Genomic DNA, 19,922 nt, shown 5'->3' with positions numbered 1-19,922 from the left:
GGAATAAGCTGGAGCATAGTTTAGGCTTAATTGAGCCAAAGAAAAGGAGGCAAGAAAGGCTGCCTTGGAGGATGGCATCTGAGTAGGTAATAGCTCACAGTGTGGCTCGGTTCACATGGTCATAGGGTGGTTGACAAGCCACCATGGCTTGTTAACCACCTTGTGTGTGCTTGTCACCTGCTGGCTGATTTGCATAATTACCCTCACTTGGAGCAGTTCTTGTGTCATCCGAACCCAGCAAGGGTGTCTTGTTGGGGTGGGTAACAAACTACCCAGAACCTATGGCCTGTTGTGTGGTGGTTTGTTAACCACTTCAACAAGCTACCCTTGCTGGGTTTGGACAACATGAGAAACTGTGGTGGCAGGGGCTTGGATCGGCAACCTGGAACTCATGAGTGATTGTGCAAACCAGGTCCTTCGGTCAGCTAGGTTTTACTCTGGTTTTATTCTGGTTGTATTGTTATATTGTGGTTTTAATGTTTTTATATTTTTTATTGTTTTACTGTGTGCTTTTTGGTTTTAATTTTTTTGAACTGCCCAGAGAGCTTCAGCTATTGGGCAGTACAGAAATGAAATAAACAAACAAATAAATAAATAACCACATTCTGTTATAATTCATAGTCTGTGGTTCAGTGGAACATTATAGCTGGTGCTCTCCCCTTTCTATATATGGCTTGGCTGGGTTTCCCTCCACCTTCTTTTTTAGGAGTAAAAGTGCTTTAAGTGTAGTACAATAGCCCCTTTGACTCAATTTGAATATCTTATCTATCAACTCTAGTATAGAGGATATCTAGCAGGCTATATAAAGGTATAAGACCAAAATAGTTGCCCCTTTACTGCTTCAAATGTGCGCCCACCTTTTTTCCTAATATTGTATGTATGTATGTATGTATGTATTTATTTCATTTTCAATAGGCCATAAAAGGCAGTTTTCCTTAGCTTATTAATGTTTTCTGGAACAGATGGGTTTTTAAATGTTTTTAATTGATTATTGTGAAAAGGGCAATTAAATTTTATCACGTTGGCTGTGCTGCAGCATTATATTTAGCTAGTTAAATATAGAAATCCAGGGCCTCTAAACAGGCCTTATGTGACTATAGGAAGGGAGCCTCAAAATGGCAAATGAACATTTAAAAAAGGAAATAGAGAAAAGAACATAGTTTCAATGAAAGACCTCATTTTGTACTTTGGAATCCTAAAGGAATCTTTTTCATAGAGCAAAAAAAAATTGCTCAAATTACATTTGTTTCAAATGAAACTTAATATTTTGTTCTATAATTATGAAATAGTCAAAGCCACTGACAAATATAAGCAAAACTGAGAATTCTATTTTTTTATTTAAAAAAAGTTTACCTGCCTTTTTTCCCAAAAGAACTCAAAGTAGGTTACAAAAATCAAATGTCAGACAGTATATAAATTGAAACAACAATAATACATAGAACAACAATCATAGTAAAGCAACATTTGACATAACAAGCCAAATATTTCATCAAGCAAAAAGGACCAAAGAATGTTATGAATAGACCAGAATTTCATGTAGAGAAAAGCCTTGCTTATTGGTATTTTCTATTTATCAGAGAGAGAACCCTGATGCTGTGCTGAAATACTCACGTTTGAATGATAATGCAGTCTTATACATATCTACTGTTGAGTTTAATGGGACTCGCTCCCAGGTAAGCATGTATAGGATTGCAGCCTGAGTCATCTTTTCAGTCCTCAGTAGATTCTTAGCTTAGTTTAATCCTTATAATTATTATGTGCTGTGTTCATGCTTTTCATAAAGCCCATCATGTTAAAGTTTTATATGGTTTTGATTGTGTCATTTTTAATAGAGGAGCAAATTATTACATTCAATAATATGTATTAATGCTTCCAGATGAATGCTGATAGTTTCAATTTTGTTGGTAAAACAGATTTTTAAGATGTATTACTTAAAATAAAAGAAAGAAAAGCAATCTGTTTCTAAAATAGAACAAAACCAACCATCAAATCACAGGAGGATTTTCTTTCCCCCCATCCCAAGTTTGTTCTGCAACTTTATTATTACATTTCTATACTGCCTAATAGCTGAAGCTCTGGGCGGTTTACTTATTTGATCTAAAGAATGAGTTATTTCTTCTCTGTGAATAAATTACACTTTCTGGGCTCTTCAACTTGTTAGAAAGGTAGCTGATTGCTTTTTTACATCCGATTTGTCCATGTTGCATGTAATACAAAACCTTGTTTAACTGCCTTAACGCTGACTGAACTTACCCTCTGAATTCTGAGAGCGACAATGTAACAAACTACATCTGTGTGGTGCCTTTTAAGGAACTAGGCCTAGGACTAAGTGAAGAGCAGGTGTCGGAAGAAGAAGCACACAATTTCACAGATGGCTTCAGTCTGCCTGCTTTAAAGGTAATCCAGCCTTTAGTCTCATTTCACTGGCTAGTCATAACTAACCTATGTCCCATTCATTTAAGTGGGTCTACTCTAAGTAGGACTAACATTGGATTCAACCTCATAGATTTTAGCATTATTAGTCTATTTTGTTATTATTTTCAGTTAGTAGCAATTGAATAAAACTAAATGACCTGAATTATGTTAATTTCAAAAACCAATCGAAAGCTCATTCAGTTCTCTAGACCATTTTAAGTTAGCTCTAATGTCCTTTGTGCTAGACTCAAGTGTTACCTTTCAAAACAGATCTTGTATGCTTGAACTATGGACTATTGAAAGGATCTTTAATGTTCCAAAATAAATTGGTGCAGCAAGAGAAGATTGTTTTCCCCATTTTTTTTGTACTACTTTCTCAAAATGGCTCAGAGTGCATATTATATTAATAGATTAAGGGTGCAATCCTATTCAGATAGGCAGCCACCTCCGAACTCTGAGGTGACCGCCTATCCAAAGCAGGGCAGAAGAAGCATGGAGGGGATCGTTCCCTCCGCACTTCTCCTGCCTTCCATTTTCAGCTAGACAGCTGATTGCGGCTGTCTAGCTGCGGGAGGGTTGAGCAGGGGAGGAGGCTGCTGTACAACTCATTGGATGTGTCATACAGGCATTTCTGTCCTCCCCGCCCTGAAATGCCCCGTTTTGGCCGCTCCGCGCTCCTCTCGCGAGTGCAGAGGAAGGCAGCACGGAAGTGGGGGGAGGTCAGTTCTCCAGGAACCGACCTCAGAGCACGGGCTCCAAGGTCAGTTCCTGGAAAACATGATATCCTATGGCCACCTAGACGCTGTTTAGCGGCGATAGGTGTGCTCCCTCCACATTTGTACTTGATGGATATGAGTTTATCTCATTTTTTGGTGTTTTATACTACAATATATACTTTAAAAAATAGAGGAGCTCAGGATGGGTTACAGCTAGTATATACATCAGTAATGGATCCCTGTCTCCAAAGAGCTAACCTGTGGGAAAAAAATAAGTTAAAGGCATTAATATAAATAGTTTTTATGGGAATAGTCAACCCAATATGTACCATGCTTAATCTGGAATAATTGATGTAGTTTAGATTATTTATTTTAAAAATTTCTGCTTCCATCATTCAAAGTGGTCTAGTTGGTAATTGTTGTTGACTTGCTTACAACGTAATGTATTAGAGAGCAGGAAAAATGGAATATAGTTGATGACCTTTTATAATAATGAAGACTGCAGTGACTGTTCTGTGTTTTTAGGTTTTATTTCAACTTTGGGTTGGGCAAAGTTCTGAATTCTTCAGACGGCTAGTTCTTCTGCTGTCTCCCTCCAATGCATCTCTCAAGACCCTGATTACGCCAGAACGTTTGCCTCTTTATATCTTTTCTGATGTGACTCAAGGTCTGCCTCATGCTCATGCTGCCTGCTTAGAAGAGCTTAAACGAAGTTATGAGTTTTATCGGTACTTTGAAACACATCATCAAACTAGTTTGGAACGTTCAGTCAAAACTGAGCAGAAAACAGGACACATAAACCATCTCCATACAGCAGTGCGCAGTTTGCAGCTCCATCTAAAGGCCTTACTGAACGAGTAAGTTCTTCTCTGGGAGAGAATTTCTCAGCAGTTTAATTCCAGTTCTAATTGTTGAGTTACAAAAACAACTTGGAAATGTAATGTTGCAACCATTAACTGTTGATAAATTTATGGAGACAGATATTGCTGTAACTTCCTTTCCCTTATTTCTTCAGTTCTTATTTAATCAAACAATCTAATTTAAGTTCAGTAAAGAGGGGAAATAGTTTTTCTTTTGCAAGTATTTCTTGCAATATCTATGCAAGAGCTGCTTATGTAATATTGATACTTTTAAAAGAAATCTGAGAGTTTGTTACACAGTCAATATTTGGAGCTGACTGTGTGAGAACTGCAGAGAGGTAAGGTGGTTGAGTAGAACACATGAAAAGGGACCACAATCCAAAAGTGTTTATGTGTGCTGAAGCCTATCCATTTTAATAGATTTGTTTTCATGAAAATCAGTTGGCTTAAATATACTGTATTGGACTGTGGAGAATCCACAATCCAATACTGGAGAAGGAAATGGCAACCCACTCCAGTATTCTTGCCAAGAAAACCCCATGGAACGTAACACAAGGCTAAAAGAGATGACACCAGAAGATGAGCCCCTCAGGTCGGAAGGTGTCCAATATACTACTGGGGAAGAGCAGAGGGTATTTCCAAGTAGCTCCAGAAAGAGTGAAGCGGCTGGGCCAAAGCCGAAAGGACACTCAGCTGTGGATGTGTCTGGTGGTGAAAAGAAAATCCGATGCTGTAAAGAACAATATTGTTTAGGAACCTGGAATGTCAGATCAATGAATCAAGGTAAGTTGGAGATGGTCAAACATGAGATGGCAAGATTGAACATCGACATCTTGGGAATCAGCGAACTAAAATGGACAGGCATGGGCGAATTTAATTCAGGTGACCATCATATCTACTATTGTGGGCAAGAATCCCTTAGAAGAAATGGAGTAGCACTCATAGTCAACAAAAGGGTGGGAAAAGCAGTACTGGGGTACAATCTTAAAAATTATAGAATGATCTCAGTACGAATCCAAGGCAAACCATTCAACATCACAGTAATTCAAATCTATGCCCCAACCACTGATGCCAAAGAAGCTGAGGTTGATTGGTTCTATGAAGACCTACAACATCTTCTAGAACTAGCACCAAAAAAAGATGTCCTCTTCATCATAGGGGATTGGAATGCTAAAGTAGGAAGTCAAGAAATCACCGGGATAACAGGCAAGCATGGCCTTTGTGTACAAAGTGAAGAAGGACAAAGGCCAATAGAGTTTTGGCAAGAGAACATGCTGATCATAGCAAACACTCTTTTCCAACAGCACAAGAGACGACTCTACACATGGACATCACCAGATGGTCAATATCAAAATCAGATTGATTATGTCCTTTGCAGCCAAAGATGGAGAAGCTCTATACAGGCAGTAAAAACAAGACCTGGAGCTGACTGTGGCTCAGATCATGAGCTTCTTGTTGCAAAATTTCGGCTTAAATTGAAGAACGTCGGGAAAACCACTAAACCATTCAGGTATGACCTAAATCATATCCCTTATGAATATACAGTGGAGGTGAGGAATAGATTTCAGGGATTAGACCGGATAGACAGAGTGCCTGAGGAACTATGGACGGAGGTCCGTAACATTGTTCAGGAGGCAGCAACGAAATCCATCCCAAAGAAAAAGAAATGCAAGAAAGCCAAGTGGCTGTCTGATGAGGCTTTACAAGTAGCTGAGGAAAGAAGGGAAGCAAAAAGCAACGGAGAAAGGGGAAGATATATCCAACTGAATGCAGAGTTCCAGAGAATAGCAAGGAGAGACAAGAAGGCCTTCTTAAATGAACAATGCAAAGAAATCGAGGAAAACAACAGAACGGGAAAGACTAGAGATCTCTTCAAGAAAATTGGAGATCTCAAGGGAACGTTTTGTGCAAAGACTGGCATGATAAAGGACAAAGAAGGCAGGGACCTAACAGAAGCAGATGAGATTAAGAAGAGGTGGAAAGAATACACAGAAGAACTATACAGGAAAGATCTGAATGTCCCTGATAGCCATGATAGTGCGGTCACTGAACTTGAGCCGGATATCCTAGAAAGTGAAGTCAAGTGGGCCTTAGGAAGCATGACTAACAACAAAGCTAGTGGAGATGACAGTATTCCAGCTGACCTATTTAAAATCCTAAAAGATGATGCTGTTAAAGTGCTGCATTCAATATGCCAACAAATTTGGAACACTCAAGAATGGCCGCAAGACTGGAAAAGGTCAGTTTACATTCCAATTCCAAAGAAGGGCAACGCCAAAGAGTGTTCAAACTACCGCACAATTGCGCTCATTTCACATGCCAGCAAGGTGATGCTCAAAATCCTACAAGCTAGGCTTCAGCAGTATGCGAACCGAGAACTACCGGAAGTACAAGCTGGGTTTCGAAGAGGCAGAGGAACTAGAGATCAAATCGCCAACATTCGCTGGATCATGGAGAAAGCAAGAGAATTCCAGAAAAACGTCTATTTCTTCTTCATTGACTACGCTAAAGCCTTTGATTGTGTGGATCACAACAAACTGTGGCAAATTCTTAAAGTGATGGGAGTACCAGACCACCTTACCTGTCTCCTGAGAAACCTGTACGAGGGTCAAGAAGCAACAGTAAGAACCACACATGGAACAACCGAGTGGTTCAAAATTGGGAAAGGAGTACGACAAGGCTGCATATTGTCACCCTGCTTATTTAACTTATATGCAGAGTACATCATGAGAAATGCCGGGTTGGATGAATCAGAGGTCGGAATTAAGATTGCTGGGAGAATTATCAACAACCTCCGATATGCAGACGATACCACCCTAATGGCAGAAAGCGAAGAGGATCTCAAGAGCCTCTTGTTGAGGGTGAAAGAGGAGAGTGCAAAAGCTGGTTTGAAACTCAACATTAAAAAAACTAAGATCATGGCATCTGGCCCCATTACTTCCTGGCATATAGAAGGGGAAGAAATGGAAGCAGTGACAGATTTTACTTTCTTGGGCTCCAAGATCACCGCAGACGGTGACTGTAGCCATGAAATTAAAAGACGCTTGCTCCTTGGGAGGAAAGCTATGGCCAACCTAGACAGCATAGTAAGAAGCAGAGACATCACCTTGCCGACAAAGGTCCGTCTAATCAAAGCTATGGTTTTCCCAGTAGTAATGTATGGCTGTGAGAGCTGGACTATAAGGAAGGCTGAGCACCAAAGAACTGATGCTTTCGAACTGTGGTGCTGGAGAAGACTCTTACGAGTCCCCTGGACTGCAAGGAGGTCAAATCAGTCCATCCTAAAGGAAATCAACCCTGAGTGCTCATTGGAAGGACAGATACTGAAGCTGAAGCTCCAATATTTTGGCCACCTAATGCGAAGAGAAAACTCTCTGGAAAAGACCCTGATGCTGGGAAAGACTGAAGGCAAAAGGAGAAGGGGACGGCAGAGGATGAGATGGCTAGATAGCATCACCGATGCAATGAATATGAACTTGAGCACACTCCAGGAGAGAGCGCAGGACAGGAAGGCCTGGCGTGCTATGGTCCATGGGGTCATGAAGAGTCGGACACGACTGAACGACTGAACAACAAATTGGATTGTGGCCTGTGAGTATGTATTTAATGTGATAATTTACTGAATTATTTTAGTTAGATTACTTAGGAAAATCAATATTTACCTCTAAAGAAAATGTGTGTAATGAGTTTTTAATGAAAGAAAATTGGTTTGCATTTCGCCACTCTATGTGTTTCTTATTCTGGATTTAAAGTAGAAAAGCCTAGTCATAGCTTTGTGTTCTTAAACCACCTTTCCTCTGATGAGATGTGTCAACAGTATAGCTCATATTAACTCTTCTCAGAAGCACTCTTCAAAGTAGAAACATTCACAAGTCTCCTACCCATCTTTATTTGCTGATGAATTACAGTGCAAACCTATACATATCTACTCAACAGTAAGTCCCATTGAGTTTAATGGGACTTACTCCCAGGTAAGTATGTATAGGATTGCAGCCTTAGAGGTTTTTTTTATTGTTGAACATATAAACATATGAAACTGCCTTACAATGTCTTACCATTGGTCCTTCTCGTTTAGATTATCTGTAACTCTAAGGATTCAGCCAGGAGTCTTTCTGGCCATGCTACCTGAGATCGTTTTAGATGGATTTGCAGGGAATTGAATTTCTGAACTGCATGCAAAGCACATGCTCCACCACTGATCTCTAGCCCTTCCCTAAAAGAGGAATTACTGTTGCCACTGCTAAGTATTCATGGATTTATTTCCAGCCTTCCTTAGAAGCCTGCTCCTAGTCACTGTGTATTGGGGGTGAGCTGGAACTGCTACTTCAGAGGCTTAGGGCATCTCTACACCAGCCTAAAATCCTGTATTTAAAATTGGGCTTTCTGCTTCTGTTTTAAATGCAGGAATATGATGACACCCTTTTTCATATGCTTCTTCCTCCCGCCCTTCCCCCCCGTATCGGAGTCTTCCGGTCTCTTTCATTGATCTCTCTCCTCTTCTTGCCACTTTTACTCTTTTCACCGAGGAAACTGAAGCTGAACACAACGGGGTAATTTGATAGCTCATTATCTGCAATCTATTTAAAAATGGAACAAAGGGCATTTAGTGCAGGAGATGCCTTGAATGATCATGGTGTCATGTAAAGAGCCCGCAAACTTCCATGAAGGAGCAGTCTCAATCTCAGGATAAAAGCTCAGTGTGAAGGAGCCCTTGGATTATTTGTCTGAAAGTACTTTCACCTTTTAGGCCCTGCCCAAACACTTCTGGCATATTGATATCATGCATACCACAAGAGATGGGCTCTGCCCACTTCACAAGACAGAATGAGCTGATTTGATTTGGATGTCATGATAAACCATTGCACTTACCATCACTTCTCATGAAGGTACTGAGCTGCAGCATGTCTCAGGTGCACACATTTCCTGTCTCCTCCACTGCAGCTGCATGATTGGAAGCTTTTTCTTCTGTTTTTGATTAACCACAGCTTGTTTCCTCCAAGTGTGACAAATTGTTAATTTGAACTCTGGCTTGTTTGAAACAAGCCAGCTTCAAATCATGGGTTATGAAACCAGTTTGTTTCAACAAACCATAGTTAAGGACTAATTAATACCTGTGTCCAGGTCAGGGCTGACATCCATGGGTTGGCATCATTGGGCACCTGCCGAGGCACACCCCCCATAGGAGCCTACTGCCAATCCCTGGAGCCCTGCTGCTGTTCCTTCTTACTGTTGTCACCTGTTTATCTGTCTGTCTCAGCAAATATATGTATATATTACCCATGTTCACTAAGAATAGGACAAGAAGCAATTAGTTCAAGTTACATATATATATAAAAAATGGAGGAAACATCAAACAGGTTCACAAAAGTGTTTGGTTCAGATGCTAATGAGATACTTGTTTGAGGGCTTTTTTTGTTTTTCTTTTGTTTAGAGTAATAATCCTTGAGGATGAACTTGAGAAGTTTATTAGTTCCAAGGAAAGCCAAGAGCTAACTTCAGAGGCCTACCAAGCTGTAGAAAAAAAACTGGAATTGATTCAGCCTCATATGCAAGCTAGCAACAGCTGCTGGGAAGAGGCAATTTCTCAGGTGGAAAAAATGGTTAAAAGAAAACCAGATAAAAAAGGTATGTTGTCTTCACAGTTCATAAAACTTATAACAAGCAGTTCAGAAATGAATGCAAAGTTGGGAGTGGGGAGAATCTGTAAAGCAACCGGTGTGTATTCCGATTCCTGTAGGACTAGGGTGCAAGGAGCCATTACTTTGCTGTCAGCTGACACCATGATGCAATTAAAAAGGTGGGTGCCCAGTTATATGAAGGCACCCTTTGCTACATGGAATTTGTCGGGTGGCCAGATATTGTCAAATAATAGGCAGTCAGCTGCCCTACTTAAGCATTTGCTATGTGATCATTGAACTACAACCTAATCAGCAGGCTCCCGGTGGGGGTATTTATACACCCTTAATTTACTTCAGCTGTGCATGTATTTTAATCAGTTCATCTTGAACTGTGGTGCTAGAACATGTCTGCTGTAGATATTAACTTGAGTCATATTTCATTACCTTCAGAAGACAGAATATTCAGTAATATTTCTGTCTTGAGAAATAAATTGGATTCTCACCTAAGCTGTGCTCTCCCAGTCAAACACTTGCTATTCTTCCTCCAATAATATATTTGCCCAGTTCAGATGATCATATCTCAGCCTATTAAGACAAGATATGATGAGCCTTTTGACTGTGCGCAGGGCCCCTTCATTCCTCCCTTCTCACGAGCCACAATTAAATCTAGATTACTCATAGTTCCCTGCTTTGTAAAACTAGAAAACTATAGATACCAGCTTCAGAACATTGGTTTAAATTTTAAACCAATTTCAAGTGTGGTGGGTTGGGAAGCCAAATTTGTGGGTCCTAATCCTGAGTGTTTTGAAAAACAAGGACAAAAATAAGGCAGATGTTGGCAACATTTTGATCCTAAACAAAACGTGACTGGTGGGTCTCCTTAGAAAAATCTTTAATATTTGGAGACCATTAATTTGAATGTTACCTTGAGTCTTATTTTCTCCTTTCCTTATCTTCCTGCACCCAGATAAACCAGAACCATCATGTGAGAACAAGCATTGCACCATGATACCTTTACTGCTGCCAGCCGTGCACATAGAGGATAAAGACCCAATCCCTGAAGAACAGGTAAAAATATTATAGAGCCCTGAAAGGATAATGTATGTAGTGAATACTCTTTCCCACCCACCCAACAGATATTCATGTACAACATTTGGGTAACTCCTTTCTCCTACTGAAAAGGTATTTCAGTTGGAACTGTGGAATAAGTGATTGTCAATAGATGCTATAGTACTCTCATTGTACCACATGGTGGAGCCCCACTGTAGCTTAAAAACATTTTAGTTCTACATTACTACGAAATATGCATAATGTGGGCTGCAATCCTTTACACATTTACCTGGAAAAATTCCCATTGAACTCACTGGGGCTTCCCTTTGAGAGGACATGTATAGAATTGCACTGTCATATCTAGAGCTGAAGCAAAGATGGCTATATTAAAAACAACAACACTGCTAGAAACATATGGAGATTAATGATATGTAACATTGTCTAAAACTAATGCAAGTAAACACCTTGGCTTTGTTGGCATATTCTATCATTCTTGAAAGAACTATTTAAAATACGCCCCAAACCTTTTTCTTCACAGCAAGAAATGAAGTGCTGAGGAATGAGGCGCTTTGAGAAATTGTCCTAGAAGGATTCTAGCATAGAAAACTATGCTAGAGCATGTCAGGTAGAACACTAAGTGAAGGGAACTTTCAACATGCAGAGGGCCGAAGCAATGCAGTCCCAATGGACTATACCATATGCTTTTACTAAACATGCAGATGGATTCTCAGTGGATAATCAAAATATATATTTGAAAGGATTCTGTTTTTCAAACTTTCCAGTGTTAGCTTGTTAATAAAAAATGTCAACATGGGGTTCTATAGGCAAGTGGTAGTTATATATACAGTATTCTTATAACATGTTAATGGATAAGACTCTTTCCAGAAGGGTGTTTAATCCAGGTGCCCAAGATGAGATAAAAGGGCACAAGAATTCAGGGTTTTTTGTTCACCTTTGATGTAAGCCTGAGGTACTACTTGGATCAGCATAATTTTAAACTTACAAAGTATTGAAGAAAGTGAGATGTTGTTCCTGTAGAATGTTTGAAAATTTCAGTTGCCCCAGCAATTTCTGTTGACCGCATTTGTGTGTCTACATTGCATAAATTTGAAAGAGTATAGCTGACCATAATTGGCTTGCCTTTAAATATCAAGTGGAGTTATTTCAGAATTTCCCTTTGGCCTTTTAGCTACACTTGGGATCCAAATCTTCCAGTGTAAATCAATGGGGATCAGGAATACCAGTGACTTGTAGGAACTGGGTAATGTGTAGATCAAACCAGATGTCTATTAACTTTTTCCTCAGGAACTTGAAGCATATGTTGATGATACAGATATAGACAGCGAGTATAAGAGAGATGACTTTTATTACTTTTCCCTGGAAGACAGAGAGAGACAAAAACATGAAAGAGAGGAATCCAAGAGAGTGCTGCAAGAACTAAAAGCTGTGTTGGGATTTAAAGCTTCAGAGGCAGAAAGGCAAAAGTGGAAGCAACTGCTATTTAGTGATCATGGTAAGCATTATTTGTTGTTAATTTCAGGATACCTATATGCATCTTACCTGACAGCAATTTAGTTTTTCATGATCAGGATCAATGCCTTGGAGTGCCTGTGGTCCTGATTTGCTATACCACATTGGTGCTGCTTGTCAACAGTATTTCTCTTTCCATAGTAGAAGATTGGACTTTTGTCCCTATTGTTAGAGGAAGGAAAGTACTTTAGGTCCCTAACAGCCAGGTGCATTGGGAGTGAGCACAGGAGGTGATGATGATAATGGTAACAGTGGGGGTATTTTCTTCCATTGGGTATAGTTTCTCTGTTTATTCCAGAGAGTAGGAACAATGCAATGTCTGCACAGAACATGAGGTGAGGACAGGTTTGGTGCAACCAAACTGACTGTCTTGTTCCATTCTTCCAGAATTTCTCATCTAGACTCACACGAAGGTCAAGAATACCAATCATATTGTTCCCTTGAAGGATGCTTATGGTCTTTCCTTCTAGATTCACAAAGATTGTGTGCGTGCGTGTGCAAGGTTTGATTTTAATACACGGTATTACATACCAAAGGAGCTTGAAACCAGAGAATATACACTTGGGCAGATTTACTTTCCATGTAAGGAGCGGGGTGGGGGTGAGCTTAACAACATGTGTTGATAAATCTTCCTCCATCCCTCAAATTGATGGGATTGGCTGGGGAAGGATAATAGATTTTCTTGCAGAGTTGAGGTGCTTCAACATGGTTTTCTCGTGTTATGCACTCTGATTCAGGTGCCTGACACAACTGCAAGTGGCAGACCAGCGACGAGGGGGATCACAGTCCAAAACAGACACAGTGACTTTGCATGATCACCGCAGCCACTGTGGCTTGTCATGGTGGGTTGCGGCGCCCATGGGCGCCAAGTTACCAGTACAACCCCCTATCACCCATAGCTTCACTAGTGAGGGTGGTTTGTTGGGGTAGTTAATAAACCACCCTACAACAGACCATGGGTTCTGGATGGTTTGTTAACAACCCCAACAAGCCATTCTCGCCAGGTTTGAACAAGAGAAACTGTGGCTGGTCAGGGTAATGATGCAAATCAGCTGGCATATTACCAGCACATGCAGCGTGGTTAACAAGCCACATGGCTTATTAATCACCCTGTAGTTGTGTGAACCATGCCGCTAACACATGAAAACTGCGCTAATTAATATATTTTTGGTGTGTGTGGGCAGCTGCTCGATGGATACTGCTTAGCTCATTAGTACAGCCCAGGTCTTTATGTACACCTTAATCAGTTTTAGGATTCAGGATTCCTGAATCTCTTACTAAAATTTACACTTGTATGTAAGGGTGAGCAGCAGGGCTGAAATCTAGGACACCTTTCCTATTGTCTCTTTCTTTCTGTTCTTCCTCCCTCTAACTTACCCCTAAATTAAAGAAATAATGAATGTACTGCAAAATTATTGATACTTATTTTTGTTTACAGCATTTTTACCCCGCTCTTCATCCCAAAAATGTTCCCAGAGTGGCTTACATAAATTAATAATAAGATATGTAAATCAAGAGATGTCATGCTAAGCCATGGTTTGCACCAACTGTAGTTTGCACTATGGTTTGTGTGCCAGGTGTACATGTTTTATAGAGTTTCCCTCTTCTCCTACCTCCCCTGAAAACCAATGGATGTTTTTTCAGACAGTGGCTTGAGAAAGCATTCCAAACCATGATTTGTCAGTTCAGATGTAATTCCAAACCACAGCTTGCAAATGAGTATCAAACTATGGTTTCAGATCGTTTGGCCCCTTAAAAACCATGGCATGCTGATTCAAACATGACAAACCACAGTTTTGCATCTCCCACAATAGAAACCTGTTTTATCTTGGACTTTGTAAATTAATAAATAGGCTATGAGATTTTTTTCCCTATTACCTTTAGCAGATCCGGATAACTGTTATTTAACAGAACATTGCTGAAATGTATGGACAGTGTAACAACTACTTTCATTTTCATTACATATGTTAACACTATTGTGTCTGACACATGTTTCAGAGGATATATGGTATAGCAGCTGTTACCTGATGTGTCCAGCTTAATGTGTATAGAAAATACAAATATATTATTGCACTGAGCATCATACATCCTCTGAAACTTAAAGCAACTTTTATCATGTACTTATTTTGAGCATTTACATTTTTTCCCTCTTAAGCTGCAGTGAAACCCTTGCCTACTGCAGAGCCAGAGGAACCCATAAACATTTTGGGATTGCCTAAGAATTCAGACTCAGGCAAGCAGGATTATAGCAGAAACAATAACTTGGAAGGGACGACCTCTGACCCAAAAACTGATGATGAGAAAGGTAGGACGGAGTACTTATCTGATGGACCTGGTGTGAGTAAAAATGACACTGATGCTAATGGTGACTCACCAGAAGTTGAAAAAAGAACATGCTACCAATGCAACGGAGAAGGCGAAGATTCTGAGCCAGCTGATGTGGATAGTGTGACTCTCCAGCCACCTGAGAGAGATGTGTTACAGTCCGCCATCAAACAAAGGCTGGCTGACCTCCATATATCAACAGATTTCCATTTCACATCAGGTCTAGCAGCACAGGTTGCTGCCAGGTCACTCACATTTACAACCAGGCAAGAGCAAACATTTGGAGATGAGGAGGAGGAGGAGGAGGAAAAGGAAAAAGAGGAGAATGAAGACTTTTTTGAAAAATACAAAGGAGACGTAAATGACTGTGACACTGAAAGATTATAGATCACCTAAATTTTGCCTTGCTTATTTGAACAGCACAGAAGGCTAGTGGGATAGCAAAAGCAGCATATGGAGATTCAAAGTTGAAAATATTGGATGGCAAAGATGAGAAACATGTCCCTTTAAAAATTGTGATATCACTTGGAGGTTACTAGTCTTTTGAAATATGTACACATGCAAGTATAAGCCAGACTCAAGGTACATAATATGGTTCTTACAGGTACCACGGATGACTGTGGCATTTCTTTTAATATTTTATCTTTATTTATTTTTATTATAAGGCTTTTTTCCTAACAGGAAAATAAAATGGTCTAATTATCATTTCCTAAATGCTGATTATAATAGCAACTTTAATTCTAAAACTACTTGAAATGGTTCTTTTAACAAGAACATAAACACCATGTGGTTCATTTTCTTTGTTTTATATCACTTAAACTGGTTTTTGTTGATCTATTGGTTCATTAGGCTCACAGCCTAAGATGTTGACTATTTAATTTAAAAAATGAAAGCTATAACTGGTGTGTCCTGGGATGCTAATCTAAACTAATGCAAAATTGCTAGCAGAGAGTTACAAAGCAAAAAACAAAACATTTGAGCATTTTAACTTCTGGGCCACAGTGAATACATCTTTAATGTATTTACAGTGATTTTTCCATACTCCAACAACCACCACCACATACACACACATATATCCCTTTTATAGGATATTAAATAAACAGGTTCTGAACAGATCTTCCCTCCATTGTTTTTTTCTATCCATTTTCTTGTAAAGATGAAAACAATTTTACTTCTGCAATAGAGAGTAATCAGTGCTTGGTGACATTTTATTTCAGTTCCTGCTTTGGTTTTGCATTGGGTTGTACACTCTGCAAAACACTTCTGTCAAAGATAACTCAGAAACTAGTTCTGTTGCTTCATTTTCAGTCTGGTCTACAAGTGAATTTCCATGTACTTCACTTGAGCGCTTCCTCGACTATTGTTGAAGAGTAATTGCTTCAGCTGACTTTCCCATGCACTAAGGGTAGTGTTGGGGAGCTATTGGGGTACCACACAAGGGAAGTAGCCTCAATAACTGCAGCATATGAAATGGTGCTCCTACATTAAGTGTTTTAGCAAGAAATTCATATGGAGCCATAGAGAGATCATTAACAGGATATTATTAACTATAATGTAAATGTTCTAAGATTCTTTTAACTTAAATATTTTGTATGGCTTTACAAAACAAACACTTACTTTCCTTACTAAGGGACTCCTTCTTCCTGATGCCATAGATAAAGGAATCCTAACGATAAAATTGTATGTATTTGCTTAGATTTCTAGTCCGAAGACGAAGGCTGCTCTAGTTGTTCATTTCCCAAGAGTCATTTGAGGCACATGTCAATGCCTCTCACGTGAAAGCATGTGGAAAGCATGTTTTCCATACCAAATGGTTTACTACTTTTCCTGTATGAACTTACCGCATTATCAAAATGCCACGTTTGAATCCAATACACAATGCACAGAAGTGTCAAGTAAAATAGACTGTGTGCATGCATCCCAAGGGGTGTCCAGTGCACCTGGACCCCGAGGAAAAAAATGCTTTTTAGATACCAGATCTGAGAAAAGGAGCACATAATAGATGAAAATTACAGGGAAGTCAAACTCTTGGCCCTCAGGCTGTAGCTGGCCTGCTCGCCAAAATTTCCTGTCACTCTAACAAGATATTTCATAACCACCACTTTTCCCCACCATTCCCTATTCCATTTCATTGCTCCAGATGGTACTTCAAAAACAGGATGTATCCAGCACTTGATGGGCTGAATTCACCCAAGACAGGCCACCAGTTTGACAGGCCTGCACTAATAAAATTTGGATGTTGTTCAGTGAAGACATAGCTGAACAGTAAAAGAAATTACTGTATATTTAACACTTTGATTACTGTCAGAAACCAAAGACAGAAACATTTTTGCTGCATGATGCTTTCCTTATTTACAAAACAGAATGAACAGCCACAGCCTAACAGCATAGGCTGTATGAATTAGAGACAATTAACAATTTAGATTGGAGCTAGTTTACCAATACTAAGCTAAGTCAGCAACTGCCAAGCTTTCCACTGGTATTAAAATAATAAGTTGAAAGGGCTTATGTTAAATTGTGCTTAGTCCTCACTGTGTACTTTAAATGAACCAGTTCCTGTATTAGAAGGACTTGTGCCCCATCTACCAGAAGGCTGTTTCCCATTTTAAAAACACAAAGATGGCTCCAAAATAATAGCATGAAGAAGGGTGGACTGACTTGAATGTTGCATGATCTACTTTATGTTTACTAGAATCCCATGTGTGTGAAATTTAGAAAGCATGGCTGCATACTTAGGATCTCTTTAACATTTCAGCATAACTGTGTTTAAATAATTTCGATTAGGAGCTTTTGCTCAAGAACCTAAAAATTGCTTTGATGGATCAGACCAAGACCAAACTAGTCCAGCATTCTTTGCAAGAATTATAGCAACCAGCAGGCACTAGGTGATCCCACTGAATTGGACAATTTAATTAATTAATTAATTAATTAATTAATTTCTACACTGCCCAGTAGCCAAAGCTCTCTGGGCAGTTCACAAAAATTAAAACCAAAAAGCGCAGGATAAAACAATATAGTATATAAAGCATTAAAACCACAATATAACAATACAACCAGAATAAAACCTAGCAGATTTACAATACAGATTTAAAACACCAAAGCTAAAAGACTAGGAAGCTAAAATGCCTGGGAGAATAAAAAGGTCTTCACCTGGAGCTAGAAGGAATACAATGCAGGTGCCAGGCGAACCTCTCTAGAGAGCCTGGCCCTAACCTGGCCACTGTCTACCTTCTATAAGGAACTTTGCTGTTTTCCTTGAAGTTCTTTATTCCAGCAGTTATTTATTTGGAAGAGCTGCTGGTTATGTACTTCAGTTGTCTCCATATCCAACATCTACAGCAGTCTTTAACTTCCTGCATGCATATCTTATAACACATATATGATGTGCATTTCATTCTTACATAACAATAAACATGAATTAGGTCTCTGTATTTATCTGAGAAAGTGTTTGTGGAAGTAAAGCATCTGCAAATGAAAACCAAACATTCCATATTAAATGTTGGGAAAACTGGGTGAAAATGTTTATTAGAAGTAGACTACAGTTTCCCATTTTCAGTTCTTAGTCTCCAATCCTGATACATGCAAGTCCTAATTTATTGGTTTCTTTAAATGTTTTGGCTGAATTTTGAAGTGTGGGATATAACAGCCAATTTATTGTGATATCAAAACATTAGTCAATGTAAATGTCTGACCCACTTAAAGAACTTATTTTTAATATTTATTCAGTTCCAACAAGTAGTTTCTGAGAAGAACAAACATAGTTTTAAATAAATTTCTCATATACCAAGTTCTATAACCACTGAATTCTGACATCTGAGAAAAAGACACACATCACATTATTCAGTATCTGCTCTAGACTTCCTGTTATGTTAGGAAGTACCAACTTCTCTCAGGCATACAAATGTAACATTGTAGAAATTTTGAAATCATAGGAACGTTTTTCCAGTTTCTTTTTCAGGGGAAAAACAAACGGTAGTTTGGGGGAAATTGAAATATATCCAATACTTACTTCCTTATCAAATTTAAACTTTACAACTTTAAAAACATAACATGTTTTATGTATCACTTAGCATGTAATAGTTATAAAACTTAATAGTATAAATGCTTTAGTTTTATTCTAACAATAATTACAACTGCACCTAATGTTAGATATGCAGTAACAGCTGCAATCCAAAACATGCTGAACTGGGAATAAGCACTATTGAATCAGTAGGGCTTACTCCTGAGTATATATTCATAGGATTGTGCTGCAAATTAGATTTTGCCCGTTGAGAAACAGAAAGTTGAAAATTGAAACCATCAACATGTAAACAAAAGGGTAGTTCTATTATCTGGGCTTAGTGTAGCACTACCATTCTTAACCCTACTCTTTTAGAACAGAAAATAACCTATAATTAATGCAGGTGTAGCAGTGCATGTGGATATTCAGTAAATGAGTCATAATAAAATAGAATTCTTCAACAGTATATAATCGTAGTAACTGTAGACAAAATTAGCTATCCTGAACCTATTTTTATTTATATCTCACTTCATCCTAGTATTACCTTAAATACTAGCATAACTCAAGTTCATAAGAAGTTATTTTCAAATTCCCTCCAAACGTCCATTTCAGCCCTTAGAAAAAAAGCAGAACCTCTGCCAGGTATTTTCTCCAAATTTTTCCTTCCCCCTCCCCAAATGTCATGTCACTACTTAGGCATTTTTCTGTCCTGTACAATGATCTTCCTGCAGTTTGTGATGGGTTTTCAGCCAGTAAAGTATGTTGTTACAACACCAGAGGTCCATCCTCACTCGAGCAGGTTCATCCAAATCTTGGAGTTTGGACCTGGATTCATCAATGTAATTGTTTCTGTATTCCAGTGCAGGTGGCTCCTTTGTATAAGCTGAATAATTCAAAATCATAAGTACTTTCTCTCCTGGTATATTTCAAAATAAAATACCAAGCAAAATGTGTATATTCAGCATCAATATATACAAGAATCCTAACATGGCACGTGCACACATTAGAATTTTTCTTAGAAAACTCTAATGTGTACCTTAAAGCAGGAAATGCCCCATGGAGCCCCCCAAACCGCACTTTAAACTCTGGCTTCAAAAAGCTTATGAAAGGCGAAATCATGAACGTGTGCAAACATTAGTGCCCTATCCCCCTTTTAAAAGCTCTTGTGCAAAATCTGCAAATCCATTTTGAAGTTGGGAAAGTTTTAAAGAATAGCAGGAGGGCTATATGGGGCATTTTGTGGAGGGGGATTCTCTGTAAATTCAGGTGTGCACATGTCCCTTAGGATCATAACCATTTCAGATTTGTCATAATTCCAACTATGGACATACAGTCATGATGTGCCTGCTCTGCAGGTAATTGCCCCATGCTGAATCACTCTAACATGGCTCACCAAGACAAGGTAATA

The 19,922-nt window shown here is 39.0% G+C and overlaps 2 protein-coding genes across 9 annotated transcripts in view; one reads left to right on the top strand and one right to left on the bottom strand.

Annotated features, from left to right (window-relative positions):
* Positions 1–18,760, top strand: part of VEZT (vezatin, adherens junctions transmembrane protein) — a 57,389-nt gene extending 38,629 nt beyond the window's left edge. For all 5 annotated transcript variants that reach the window (XM_084810269.1, XM_084810268.1, XM_084810267.1 and 2 more), the window contains 6 exons: positions 2,250–2,397; positions 3,657–3,988; positions 9,423–9,616; positions 10,577–10,677; positions 11,965–12,172; positions 14,345–18,760. In XM_084810269.1, the coding sequence (XP_084666395.1) occupies positions 2,250–2,397; positions 3,657–3,988; positions 9,423–9,616; positions 10,577–10,677; positions 11,965–12,172; positions 14,345–14,901 (1,540 nt within the window). In that variant the 3' untranslated portion in view covers positions 14,902–18,760. The remainder of the gene's footprint in view (positions 1–2,249; positions 2,398–3,656; positions 3,989–9,422; positions 9,617–10,576; positions 10,678–11,964; positions 12,173–14,344) is intronic.
* LOC146339796 (uncharacterized protein C3orf20-like) overlaps positions 18,211–19,922 on the bottom strand; it is a 53,616-nt gene continuing 51,904 nt past the window's right edge. For 2 of the 4 annotated variants that reach the window (XM_084810262.1, XM_084810260.1), the window contains exon 19: positions 18,211–19,397. The gene's annotated coding sequence lies outside the window, so the exon portion shown is untranslated. Of the gene's footprint in view, positions 19,431–19,922 lie in introns of all 4 variants that reach the window. The other 2 variants (XM_084810264.1, XM_084810263.1) reach the window with 2 other exon arrangements.

Source organism: Heloderma suspectum, chromosome 7 (genome assembly GCF_057233095.1).
Source record: "Heloderma suspectum isolate Gila_16-S chromosome 7, 16-S_ref, whole genome shotgun sequence".
Taxonomy (NCBI): domain Eukaryota; kingdom Metazoa; phylum Chordata; class Lepidosauria; order Squamata; family Helodermatidae; genus Heloderma; species Heloderma suspectum.
The sequence above is the reverse complement of the archived record's forward strand: the minus strand, read 5'-3'. Positions and strand labels throughout refer to the sequence as shown.